General features: G+C 41.9%; 1 protein-coding gene across 2 annotated transcripts in view; it reads left to right on the forward strand.

Annotated features, from left to right (window-relative positions):
- The window catches only part of LOC138803080 (membrane-associated guanylate kinase, WW and PDZ domain-containing protein 3), a 154,666-nt gene that overhangs the window by 107,792 nt on the left and 32,801 nt on the right, over window positions 1–14,073 (forward strand). For both annotated transcript variants that reach the window (XM_069986907.1, XM_069986908.1), the window contains exons 7-8: window positions 7,168–7,225; window positions 11,713–11,807. In XM_069986907.1, the coding sequence (XP_069843008.1) occupies window positions 7,168–7,225; window positions 11,713–11,807 (153 nt within the window). The remainder of the gene's footprint in view (window positions 1–7,167; window positions 7,226–11,712; window positions 11,808–14,073) is intronic.

The raw sequence follows: 14,073 nt of genomic DNA on the forward strand, positions 1-14,073 counted from the left end.
AAACTATTTTTGTCTTACTAGTACTTTAAGTAAATTAAACTAACGCTGGCATCTTTCTCCTTTGTCACTCCTCTGCAGTGTCTCTGTCACTCTTTTTGTCATACCTAACCATTTACATGATCTTTGGGACAAAATCCTGTGATCATGTTTGCTTTTTCTTCTCTTCTTGCTCTAGTCCCTGTATTTTCAAGCCTGGTTCTTTCTCCTTATTTTTGCTAATGTGTAATTATTCAAAATTTCAACATATAGAAAAACTTGGCAATTTTATTATATTTGGATATAGTTGTAGATATAGAAGCATGCCCATCTCTGAGTTAATACCATTAATGTTCTGCCACGTTTCCTTTTTGTTTAATTGTGTAGTGCTGAGAATCAGACCTAGGACTGCACACATGTAAGAAAGTCTTCTACAGCTGAGCTGCATCCATTTCACCTGCCCATTGTCGGCTCTTTGCTCATGTTTTTTCTTCATATTATGTCTTCTCTGTTCTAATCACCACACCCTTGGATATTCTTGGTCTTGGTCCTCTAGTTACTTTTATCCTCTAATACACCCCTCATGCCAACATTGTCCAAAATAATGATACTCAAAGCTATCTATTGTTATACCAGAAGAACACGTTAGAACTTATTTTCATGATTGAAAAAAAGGGTATAAACTGAACTTAACCCTTTGGTGTTCAGATTGGTATTGGCATTCTTACTCATTCTGCCTGTCACTATGCTCTGAGGAGAAATTAGTATAATACCCTTGCTTTTTGTCCAGGGTACTGTGAAGTTTTTCAGTTTACTTGTGCCAGTTTTTAGACTATGATACATAGGCTTCAAAGTAACCCACATAAGATAGATTTCTGCAAAACGCACTGCAAAGGAAGGTAACACAAGTAAAAAAACCCAGAAAAGCTAACAGTCTTCAGATACCTCATATTGAGGTAAAACATGAGAAGGATTCAGTCATCTCCTTTTCAGACATTTGGTTTGCATATGATGTGTTCTGCACATGTACATGTATGTATGTTCTGTAGGGTAGTGTATATATTCATGCATCTTTGTGGGTACATGTTCTCATTTTTTACTGAGAAAGCTACATAAGCAAAATGTTATGGAGAAATTGCTGTGTACCACTGAATTAAAATTTCTAAAGTAAAATTACCTCTCCCTTGCTCCCTGTTGTTTGCAGAATAAAGCCCAGACTCCTTGGTAAACTATTAAAGACTTTTTTTTTAGAACTGAACCATGTTTTATATTTCTCTTTCAAAATATTTCACATCATCAGTGTGGCCTATGTTTGTCTTTGCCTTTGTCCTGTACGTGTTTCTTCTGACAGAAATCATGCTTATTTCCTGTGCACACCTGGCCCAGGCCTGCTAGTTTTTGAAGCTCCTATCTGAACTGTAATTCCTTTGTGGCCTCCCCTGTCATGCTTCTCTAGGTTCAGGTTCTATGTTCTTTCTCTGTGCTCAGCTATAACCTGACCTCTCCATCGTGAAGCACAGGCATTACAACTAGATACCATGCTTTGTGAGAAAAAGGATATGGGCTGTTCATTTGGATTCCCTTCAGCAGAGGCTTACATGGTTAGAAGAGGGAACAGGAGGAAGGAAAAGGCTAGAGGACAGAAGTGGGAAGGAGACCTGGAGAGGAGGAGAGGGAAGGGGGGAAAGACCTCTCCTCCGGGGTATGATTTTAATTCTGTGAGGTTTGGGGCAGTTATCTTCACTCACTAGTTTGGATTTGAGAGAGAAGTAAGGCACAGGGGACGGGCATGGCCTTAGCTCTGCATCTGTGGGGGCTTTCTGATATTGTGTCCCTCCAGGAGGTCAAGCACTGGCCTCTGGCCTCCATGTAACTGCAAGCCTCCACAGGCAGCGTGGGGAGGTCAGACCCCCTCCACAGGCAGCATGGCAGAGGCCAGGACCACGCACCTCCCTCCCCCTCCCGCCACACACACAGGCAGCGTGGCAGAGACCAGGGCCCCTCCACAGGCAGGTTGGAATCCATGGAAGCTCTGGAGTAGGAGGCCAGACCTGGAAATTCATCCATCAGGTAAGCTACCAGGGGCTCAGAGAAGCTAAGAGTATGGAATCAGAGGAATCCAGATGGGCATGTTCCTACTGTTCTTTGTACCAAGTGGCACTTTTGGCTGATCCAGGCCTCACACAGCCTGCTCCTTTTGTCCCTTGCAGGTGTTAGTAGACCTTTTATCTCAAAGTTGGCAGTACATGATAAGGTTCTTCTACTTAGGTCTTTAAATAAAACAAGGAAAATGACATTCTAGGAATACTCAAACTCCTTTAAAGACTAGTCTCTCGTCCCCACAACTAAGCCTACCTTCCAACACTGCCTGTTCTTAATCTGGTGGAGAAGCTGTAATTGAAACCTTGAGCCCTTGTTTTTAAGCTTAGCTACCTTTCCCACGTTCCCAGGCACTTTGGTTCCCTCAGGAGAGAAGAACAGCCCACAATGGACTACTTTCAAAATAGACTGTCTGGCTGGTGATGCTTTCCTTAGGGTTTTACACGGAGTAGATGCTGAAAAGAGAGAGTAACAGTAATAATTTAAACATAGGATTTTCTGTTTTGAGTGTGATGTTCTTACACTGGACATCTCACATCTTAAAGGCAAACCTTGTCTATTTCTAAAACTTGCCCTTTCCCTTCCTGTTGTCTGAATCCAGCGCCTAACAGTGTCCTCATGCTGTATCTGATGACTTACTTGATGTACATATTTACCTTCCATTCAAATAAAATAATTAGTGTTTTGGTTTAAGTAGATTATCTTAAAAATAGAACATCAGGAATCCATTCTACTCTCAACCCACCCCATTTTTCTAATGAAGAAAGAAAGATTAAGTTTTTACTAAAGGCAGCTTTATAAATGAATGTTGAATTCATTTTGGAGCTTAGAGAAAGATAAAAGAAAATTACCAACTGAATAGAGCTACACTGTGAGAAAGTAACTGTAATTTGTACATTTAAATAGGAAAAAATCCTATTTGGCAAAGAGAAAACAAAAATGGGTAAATTCATGGGTATTAGAACCAGCCAGCTGTTTCATATGCCAAAAATAATTTTGCCTTGTGAAACAGCTTTTGGAGGGATCCTCAGGTTACGAAGTCATGTCTTGTTAAAGACTGCCTCCTGTGTTACTCTCCAGCGAGTGTGCTATTCTTCATTTTGCCCCTACCTTTTCAGTGAAGCTGGTCTTCCTCTTCTTCCTTCTCTTCCTCCTCCTCTTCTTCCTCCTCCTCCTCCTCCCCCTCCTCCCCCTCCTCCCCCTCCTCTTCCTCCTCCTCCTCCTCCTCCTCCTCCTTCTACTGTAAGATTCTGTTCTTCACCTTTCTCTGATCAAAGTTAGATTATCTCATCCACCATTAGGTATAACCACAAGGTCTTCCTAAGTTTAGTCTTCCTGCATTTCTCTATTACCAAAAGCTTGTTGGAAACCTCCATCACAATCGTGTGTTCTAGAACCGTTCATATAAAACTTCTTTCTCTCCTGTCTTCAACAAAGGGCATCTTCCCAGTTGCTTAAGTCAGAACTGGTTGTCATCCTCAGCTTTTTTCCCAGTGTCTCCTCTTCATTGCAGTCAACTACCAAGTTCTTAATTCCAATATTAGAAACCTACTAGTAAGCCAGGCGCCGGTGGTTCACACCTGTCATCCTAGCTACTCAGGAGGCTGAGATCTGAGGATCATGGTTCAAAGCCAGCCCAGGCAGGAAAGTCCGTGAGACTCATCTCCAATTAACCACCAGAAAACCAGAAGTCGCACTGTGGCTCAAGCGGTAGAGTGCTCACCTTGAGCCGAAGAGCACAGGGACAACACCCAGGCTGACCAAAAACAACAACAACAACAAAACCCTACTAGTGCATGATTGCCCAGAGGTATTAGCATAGCATTGGATATTTTTTTCTGTGTCAGAGAATTGGACATTTTTTATGTGTCACTGGTTTCCTAAGTCCTAATGAGTTCATATCTTCTATTCCCACAGCCACACTAATATTTGATAAGAGCTTTTTGTTTTGTTGTTGTTGTTGTTGTTGTTGTTGCTGTTGGTCGTGGGGCTTGGGGTGTTGTCCTTGTGCTCTTCAGCTCAGCACCACTTCTGGTTTTCTAGTGGTTTATCGGAGATAAGAGTCTCATGGACTTTTCTGCCCGGGCTGGCTTTGAACCTCAATCCCCAGATCTCAGCCTCCTGAGTAGCTAGGATTACAGGCGTGAGCCATCAGCGCCTTGGCAAGACCTTATTTTTATACACATTTTTCAGAAGAGCCAGGAACCCGGGAATCACCTTTGGCTTCTGCCCCCTCTCCTCCTCGGTCTCAGCTGTTACTATCCTTATCTGTTTCCATTCTTCTCACCAGTCCTCTTATGCTGCCTCAGTTCTGGCCTTTGTTGTCTATCTTGCTACTATTGTTCTTGTCAGTTTTATTCTCATTTGACATACTGTTTGCTTCTCTATTGCTGCAGCCCATCTTTCTCAGAAACAAGTTTCTTCTTGACACATTTCTGCTTGCTTCCATCAGCATCAAAATAAAACAGGAATTCCTTCACAGGGCACTCTAGGGTTCCTTGTCATGCAGTGCTTGCATAGAAGTCTTCCCGTTATTTATCATTTGTGGACATGCCACGCCTTCTGAACAGCCCTCTGATCTGTCTGGAATGACCTCACTCCCTAATCCCAACTGTCCTTGAAGACCCTTCAACCACCCTCTCCTAACGGCTTCCTGGGAACTGCAGTTCCCATCCTCTTGACAAAGGACACCATGAAATAAATTCTCTTCTTTCCAGGAGACCACAAGCTTATTTATGTTTCTATCTTTTATTCCTGCATAAGGAAGAATGAGAAAAAAAATAAGAGAAGATAGAAGGGAAAAATGAAGTATGGAAAGCAACAAGTAAATGAATAGATTCTAATAAAGTTGCTGTGAATTGGTGGTTGTGTGACACACCTAATTCTTGCTCCACGGAGGTAGATTTCAGGGGGTTGCAATTCATGGTCAGCCTGGGCAATAACGGTCTGTGGGACCCCTACTGCAGCTATACAAAACTGGGTTGAGGGACACTGTCATATGGGATGAATAAATAGAGTAATCACGGTCAGACTAGCTCAGGCAAAAACATGGGACTGTATTTGAAAAATGACCCTAAATCAACTTCCGAGTTAATGCTGACACGTATTCATGTTAATTTTTTATTCTCAAGTGTTAATCCATCCTTCTTAGTGAATTTCTTTAAAAATCCAACAGACTCTGAGGACCTTTAGCTCCCTCGCTTTTCCAACTTTCTGTAAAGGAAGGCCAGTTGTAATGCACGTCCTCACTTGGTGCTCACTGGAAGATGGCTGGGCGCCTGGTGGCTCATGCTACTCAGGAGGCTGAGATCCGAGGAATGTGGTTCAAAGCCAGCCTGAACAGGAAAGTCTTTTAGTCTCCAGATAACAAGCAGAAATCTGAAAGTGGAGGTGTGGCTCAAGAGGTAGAGCACCAGCCTTGAACAAAAAAGCTCTTGAGTTCAAGGCCCACCCAGTACCTATATCAAAAAAAAAAAAAAAGGAATCAGAACACTTTAATAATATTGTTACTGTGCATTTCTAGATAGAATCAAAAAAAAAAAACACCCTATCTGTATAGCAGTGACTTGCTGAAAGCACCTTATGCCTGTTTATTGATGACAGGTTGCTTCATAGATACAAGGGTCCTTTCTTTCACTTGGCATATTTCAGGTATTTGAGTAGCTCCTCCCTCTTCCTTATTCATCCCAAGCATTTTGACCAGGTCCTTCAAAGGAAAATCAGCAAGTGTTGAAATGACCAACCAATATTTTTGCAAGCAATGTGCTGGAGAGAAGAGAAGGGAATAATTCAGTTTTCCAAGATGCTAATCAGTCTTTCCTTTTATTCTGAATATAGGATAGTAATTTTTATTTCAGCTTGGATATCTTGTCAAGTTCATCACAGTTCAATTTTTACTATGATATGTCATAGCTGAGGCTCAGTAACAAAATGAACAAATTTTTCCATGTATTGAAGATCTATTTGTAGCCCAGCATATGTCATTCATGTGTGTATCCAGAAACTCCTGAAAGAACTGTAAATAAAAGTATGGGGTACCATGCTGTGAACAGTGAACAACTGTGGGTTTTTAAATCCTTCTTCTTACCTCCCTGCTCAGTTATGTACAATTGACATCTCTAACCACCTGCAGGAAACGTCCTTCTACATGCACATATTAAGAAGGGTACAGAAGCAGTAACTGAGGGTGGGAGGTGGATTGTTCTGTGCAGAGTCAGTTCTTGTGGAGAAGGCCACACTTTTTTTAATGATTAGAAACTCGATTCCCTTTGTCCTTCATATTATGTTTTATTGGTCATTGGTTAGAGTAAATAATATATAGTACTGCTATGTAAGACGTTCCTTTGGCTGGTGTTTTATACCTGTAATCCTATCTACGTGGGAGGCAGAGATTTGAGGATCACAATTGAAAACCAGCCCAGACAGGAAGTCAAACTTCCAGGAGAAATATATGTGTGTGTATATATATATGTGTGTATATAATGTATATAATATATGTGTATGTATGTATATGTATATATACATACCTGTGTATCTACACATATATCCTTCCTTACAGATTACATAGGCACTGTGTAATTAAATAAATCAGTGTTCTGACAGGTATTTGGCTCCAGTTATTGAAAGGGAAAAGATAATTTTATAGGTTTTAAACAGATCCAGATTGCCTACTTGGAATGACAAATATCCAAGGCAGAACTTTGCTTTGAGAAGAGGGCTGTAGTAGCAGAAGCAATTCTGTGTAATACTGAATATTCTAACATACAGTTACTTCTTGTATGGTGCAGGATGTATCTCATGGTATCCCTATCAAGCTACACAATAAATAAGTAAATAGCCACAATGTTTTTTTTATCAGTAAACAGCCCTTTTGTCTTGTGATTCAGATGAATACTTTCGTTTAAGCCTTTTGTCCTAAGCCCTATATTTACCTACTGAGATACACACTCAGATTTAAACTAGATTCATCCTTTGAAAGCCAGTTCTCTCTGACTCCAAAGTATTAGGATATAAAGGAGACAAATTAACTACTGGTGAATTAATTTTTGTCTTTTTAGAATGGACACTTCATCAATTTTCTTTTATTTCCAGAGCTTCCTTACGGTTGGGAGAAAATAGAAGACCCTCAGTACGGGACATACTATGTTGAGTAAGTTTGCTACCTCGGTCAGTCAATAGTCCTCTAGATGTTGTACTTTTATTTGGATGTGGCCTGTGACCCCTCATTTTCCAACCCAGGGAATCTGGCAGGGGAAGTGAGCCTCTATTGTGGTGACTTGGAGCTTTCCCAGCAGTTGACTTTTAATCTAAATATAGAAACTAGAAGGTCAAGCCCAGTGTGGTAGTAGTACAAGCCTGTAGTTCCAGCTACTTATGAATTTAAGGCAGGAGGATTGCTTGAGTAAAAGAATTTAAGATCCACCTAGGATCTTAACATAGCAAACAAAGCCCTTTTCCTCTCCCGTCCTCAAAAGAAGCTGGGGCGGAGGGGGAAAACAGAAGAAACGGACAACTCCTAGAGGCAGGAGATGATAGTGTTCCCATTACAGTCTTTTTTTTTAAGTGCTATAAAAGATGTTGAACTGTGAAATGAGAGATCTGGGCAGATTGCCCTGCTGCTGCTGCCAGCACTGCAGTGTGTGCTAGGAAAGCAGTTACGGTACCTTACCACATTGTGACACAGTGAGCCAGAGCGGTGCCTGTGTTACCAAAGCCGTACAAGCCCGTCTTTTTGTGAGGAGAGAGTAGTTTGAAGGGATTTTAAAGTACAGATGTGTGTCAGCCAGGAGCACCAGACACCTGATGTTGGCCACTGTTGCATCTAAGATTTACATTGCTACGGCCACCGAATTACCTTTCTTCCAGGTGCTAAGGTATGTAGTACCAGGAAAATAATTATATCAGAAACATTATTATTTTTCTGGAAAATTAAAGACAAAATGTTGGACAAAATGATCATTTTGGAAAAACAGCAAACATGAGAATCTCCTTGTTTTATGATCACTTATTAATTTTTTAACCCTTGCTAGTATAAACTAATATCATTTCCTGATAATCATCTTTACAATATCTGAGTCTTATTATACTCTTTCATATGTAAATTGTTTCTGAGTCAATGTGGTTAGAGATTTTTGGAATCACATCTAAAAATCTGCCCTCTGTCCTAAGGAAATATTGAAATTGACCTGTGGCTGTAGATGTTTGCTTCCTTGGAAAAGCTATGCTAATTTTACTTCCATTGTGTCATGTAATGTGTTGCTGATACTCATTAAATGTGTGATATACAAAGTGCATGTAGCTCCTTTGTTATTTTTTCCTGAGGCATATTTAATTTAAAGGAAGGAAGAAACCATTTTTTTAAAGTCAAAAGAATAGTTGGAGGCCAGCCGGAAAAAAAATGGTTGGAATTTTTTTTCTTCTTGTACTGTAGCCTATCAAATAAAGCATTTATTAAGTACTTACCATTGAACTACTGAACATATCTGAGATAATGATTCTCACCATTACCCATTCCAAATGAATTTGAATATGTGGGAAAGAGGTGAGAGTCATTTGCCTGTTAGAAAATCTTGAGCAGAATGATCTTTTAAAAAGCACATAAAGCGGAACTGACTTGGGGAAATCGTGACATACCCACCCCCAGTTGTCACAGGGTGTGTGGAGCAGCCCTAATTGGAAGACATGAGTGAGGTCACTTACAGGAGCACCTTGTTAAATTAGGAAGCACAAGCTGTACTGGAGACGCATGTTAGTATGGAGCTGGCTGTGTGGTAGAACGTGGCTTGATTCCCAGATTTGCTGGCGTTGACTCCTCTGCATAATCTGTGAGAGTACTGATGGAGGGGGAGGGTTGTCTGCATGAGTATGTGAATCTTAAGGAGTAGAGCTGTTCCTTGAATGCTACTCCGGCTCTGTCAGGCCAGATGGCACCAGGGACTGCTTTTGGCAGGAACCGCTAGTGAGTAACACCTGTAGGAACCTGTAACTAGTAACACCTGCAGGAACCTGTAGTGAGTAACACCCACAGGAACCTCTAGTAACACCAGCAGGAACCTCTAGTGAGTAACACCCACAGGAACCTGTAACTAGTAACACCCGCAGGAACCTCTAGTGAGTTAACACCCACAGGAACCTACAACTAGTAACACCCACAGAAACCTGTAGTAAGTAACACCAACAGCAGTGGCAGTTTTTCTCTGACTATTCAGAGGATTCGATTCTGAAATTAATTTTTTAGTTTTGAAAATAAATAATTACTTAGAACATTCTAAGTGCATCCATTTAGAAATGTCTTCATTGTATTGCATTAGAAGTCTTGATACACTTATGCAACAATCAAAATTTGTATCAACTTTCATATCTCTTTCTTGAGATAGATTTTTGTTGTTGTCAGTCATGGGCCTTGAACTCTGGGACTGGGCGCTGTCCTTCAGCTCTTCAGCTCAAGGCAAGCGCTCTACCACTTGAGCCATAGCACCACTTCCAGTATTCTGGAGGTTAATTGGAGATAAGAGTCTCACGGACTTTGCTGCCCAGGCTGGCTTTGAACCATGATCCTCAGAGCTCAGCCTCCTCAGTAGCTAGGATTATAGGGGTGAGCTAGATTTTTTAATCTAGTTATTAAATATAAAATTACCACTTAGATATTGAATTGTGCCTATTTCTTCAATAATCTGTCATGCTTTCCTTTCTTGCTATGAAAATACCTTGCTCTATAAGGAGTAACAGGAAAATATGTCTGTTACATTTTGATAAGTAACTAAGTGAAAAGAAGAGTATTTTCACTTTTTTATTTTGTTTCATTTTAGAGAATGATATTTTTGTTGTACTGTAGAGAGTGAGTGTGTGTGTGTGTGTGTGTGTGTGTGTGTGTGTGTGTGTGTGTGTGTGTGTGTGTGTGTGTGTGTCTCCGTGTCCATACTGGCTGGAACTTGGAACCTTGTGTTCTCTCTTGGCTTTTTTTGTTCATGGCTGGTACTCTACTACCACTTGCGCCACACCTCCACTTTTAACTTTTTGTTTGTTGGATGAAGAAACTCACAGACTTTGTTGCCTGGGCTGGCTTTGAACTGCAGTCCTCAGATCTCAGCCTCCTGAGTAGCTTGGATTACAGGTGTGAGATTCTTAATCTAGGCAGTGTAAGGTCACAGATGCGGTTATTCCCTTCATTACATCTTGCTGTTTTCTGTGAGGAAAACTCTTCAGCAAGTAGTGCTGTCTACTCCACATTGCAGCTTTGGATGCTCTGTGGCATCAGGGGTCATTCCAGCTAAGGACATCAAGGGTCAGGCTGCTTTCCGAGCAGCTTTAACTTTTGTTTGTGCAGTGTCCGTCTGTTTTCTTAAGAGCATGTAAAGTGTGACTGTCCAAGAGGAGTTTCTGAAGCATGCCTAGATTTTCATCTCACAGCTAAACAGGTGACTTGGTGGAGAAAGCACTGGTAGCACGAGGCAGCGGTATCCTGAGCGTTGGCGAAGTGAGCAGCTGCAGTGTTGGCTGGGACGCCTGTATTTAGAGTTCTAAGACTCGCACATCTGTGGTGGAGTTAGTAAGTCCTAGCAGCCCGGAGGACAAAGAGTGCCTGCTGCTGCTGCCTATCACATCACCATGTGAGAACGTTGTGTGGCTGTGTGTGTGTGTGTGTGTGTGTGTGTGTGTGTGTGTGTGTGTGTGTGTGTGTGTGTGTGTGTGTGTGTGTGTGTGTGTGTGTGTGTGTGTGTGTGTGTGTGTGTGTGTGGTCTAAGGAGAGTCCTATCATGAAAGTCAGGTTTAACATTTAATTGTTGGTGTTCACTTGTGATCAGTGAGAGCTCACTTGAGGGGATTTCACTGGAAAACATAAATCATGTAGCTGAAGTATCTTTTTTTTTCTTGGCAGTACTGGTGTTTGACTCAGGGCCCGGTGATTGTTAACAGGCACTCTACCACTTGAGCCACACCCCCAACCCTGCAATGTCTCCGCATTGTGAAAGTGTAGACCATGATTCCTGTGGCTGTGTGAGACCTAGCCATGGTTTTGTTTTCTGATATTGATGGTGTCTTAGCTGGTTTTCACCCAGAGGGTTACCAGCGTGAGCGGTGCTCTCCAGGCCTGGGATGAGGGGTAACAGCCTGCCCGGCCCCCAGGTTCCCGGCTTGTAGAGCGTTTGTAAATGTTCCTGAGCATCAGGGCCAGTTGAATTCAACTCATTTAATTATTACAGAATTCTGAAGAAATTCAAGTGCAAAAGAAAGAGTTTGTTACTTTCTTAGTCACTGTTGACTTGTTTTGGGCAGCTCAATAGAAAAAATAATATACTGTAGTAATAGTCTAGAAGAGTACCAGATTTCTTAAAAAATACTGTGGTAGCTTGCTCCATTTTGGAGAAAGTTGCTTTATTAAAACCCTTTCATAAATGGCCTTTAAAAAATCTAGCTGACCAGTTGCCACGTGTAAGGTCTTCAGGTAAGAGGCATGCTGCTTTCTGACCCGGTCTTGTGGTAGCTGAGTGCTGCTGTCAGAGTCAGCCTCTCTGCACTCAGCCCCTAACAGCCTGCGTCGCCCTGGCCTCTGGCCATGAAAATGCATGGTGTCGGTTTAGAAATGATGTGATGTTTTCATCAAACCTGAAGTCCACACTTCTCCACATTTTACAGCCACCTTAACCAGAAAACCCAGTTTGAAAATCCAGTGGAGGAAGCCAAAAGGAAAAAGCAGCTAGGACAGGCCGGGATTGCACCCTCAAACCCAGGTAGAGTTTCTGTTTGATCTTTTTTCCTCAGAATAAAATGTGAAATTTGTGTACTCAGATAATAAAAGTGAGTTTGAGTTTTTATTGCTAGGCCTTTGACATTCATATCCCCTATAAAGATATGAATAATCTTAATAAACATGTGAATACTGAGATTTTCTCATTATGTAAAAAGTATGAAAAAAAATAAAAAGTATGAGTTTGAGGTTTGAATTGTTCTTATGTTTAAAGCCAGGTACACTATTAAATCTCTACTTCATTATGAGCTTCTCTTGAGTTATACTAAAGTCTATAGTAAAGTCTAACTGTTCAGGATTCTTCAGTAACCAGTGTTAGTAAATAGTAAGTTATTTGCCTATACCTTTGACTGTCATATAGAATGGTAGGTGTTAGTGACACCAGAATCACTTAGGGGAACTTTTTTTTTTTGGTCAGTCATGGGGCCTGAACTCTGGGCCTGAGCGCTGTCCCTCAACTCTTCAACTCAATAGAGCTCTACCACTTGAGCCACAGCACCACTTCTGGCTTTTTCTACTTATTTATGTGGTGCTGAGGAATTGAACCCAGGGCCTCATGCATGCAAGGGAAGCGCTCTACCACTGAGCCACCTTCCCAGCCCCTCCTTGGGGAACATTTTTAAATGTGTAAGTTTTTTTGGGGGGGGTCCGGTCATGGGGCCCGAACTCTGGGCCTGGGTGCTGTCCCTCAACTCTTCAGCTCAAGGCTAGCACTCTACCACTTGAGCCACAGCACCACTTCCGGCTTTTTTCTTTTTGCTTATGTGGTGCTGAGGAATCAAACCCAGGGCCTCAGGCATGCAAGGCAAGCGCTCTACCACTGAGCCACCTTCCCAGCCCCTAAATGTGTAAGTTTTTGAGTCTAGTCCAGTCATGTATATTCTGAAAAAGCTGTCCAAGAGTTTTTAGACTTTCTTCATCCCTCTCTAACGCAATCCCTTCTTCCACTGTCAGTAATAACAAGAGGTCTGTTGGCCATATTATAGTCTAGCAGAGTCTCAACTTTTATTGCTTGTGAAGAAAATAGTTCTTTCTCGCAGCTACTCTGTAGAAGCACCCCCTTCTTCAGCTTTGCGTGTGGATGATCAGATACTCAGGGTTTAACAGATAGTTTGAGCATCTCCTGGTCTCCCAGTGCTTGCTACTCACTGGGTTTTCACGATTGAGATTAAGGAGGTCTTGCCCTTGAGAATTCATAGTCTACAACTTGCAGTGAGTGTGCCAGTCTATTGCCCATTTGCAGTGGGTTTTTTGGGTTGGTTTGGGTAGTACTGGGGTTTGAACGCAAGGCTTCATGATAGCTAGGCAGGCACTCCAGTGCTTAAGCTCAGCCTCTAGCCCTTTGTGCTCTGGCTGTCAATTTATTTTTTGTGCTAATACTGGGCATTACCCTAAGACCCCACACTTTGCTCAGTCTTGTCACTCACAGCTGGCACTGTAGCACTTGAGCCTTGCCTCCAGCCCAGCATTTTATTGATTAATTGGAGATAGACTTCCTGCCAGGCCTAACTTCAAACCACAGACCTTAGCCCCCTGACCTGCCAGGACTTCAGGGTGAGCCGCTGGCACTTGGCTGGCTCTGAGTATTTTGAGAAAGGGTCTCACATTTTGCCCAGGCCAGCCTGGGTTGTGGTCTCCCTGTTCACATTCCCCACTCTAGCTGGGATGACAGTGTGTGCCACCACAGCCAGTTTTTCCTGTTGAGATGAGGCCTTGCAAACTATGTGTCTAGGCTAGTCAGAAGCCAAATCATCTCAGTCTCAGCCTCAGCCTCTAGCAAGATTGACAGGTGCATGCTACCATTCTTGTCCATAGGTTGAAATGACACCTGATGAACTTCTTTTGCCTGGACTGGCTTCAAACCGTAATCCTCCCATTGGAGCCTCCTGTGCATAAAGTTTTAATCTCATGTATGTGACCCTGAGTAACATCCCTAAAACCTTTGTGCTTCCCTTTCCTCATGTATACAATAGGAATCATAATAATACTCTCTTTGGGTGGTTGAAATAACAAATTAATATGTACCAAGTGCTTATAATGGTATTTGGCATGTTGTGATCAATAAATTATAGCTTTCATTGTTACTAACAGAGATGTACAATAGTCACCCCTTATCTAATCTGCTGGGGATACATTTCAAGACATCCCCTTCCTGTACCCATACAAAGCCTTCTTTATGCTTTGTTTTTCCTGTACATACATATTGATACAATCTGTTCACTGAACAGAAACTCTTTTTGGCTTCTTTT

This window comes from Dipodomys merriami, unplaced genomic scaffold, assembly GCF_024711535.1.
Source record: "Dipodomys merriami isolate MVZ:Mamm:240054 unplaced genomic scaffold, mDipMer1.0.p SCAF_332, whole genome shotgun sequence".
Lineage (NCBI taxonomy): Eukaryota > Metazoa > Chordata > Mammalia > Rodentia > Heteromyidae > Dipodomys > Dipodomys merriami.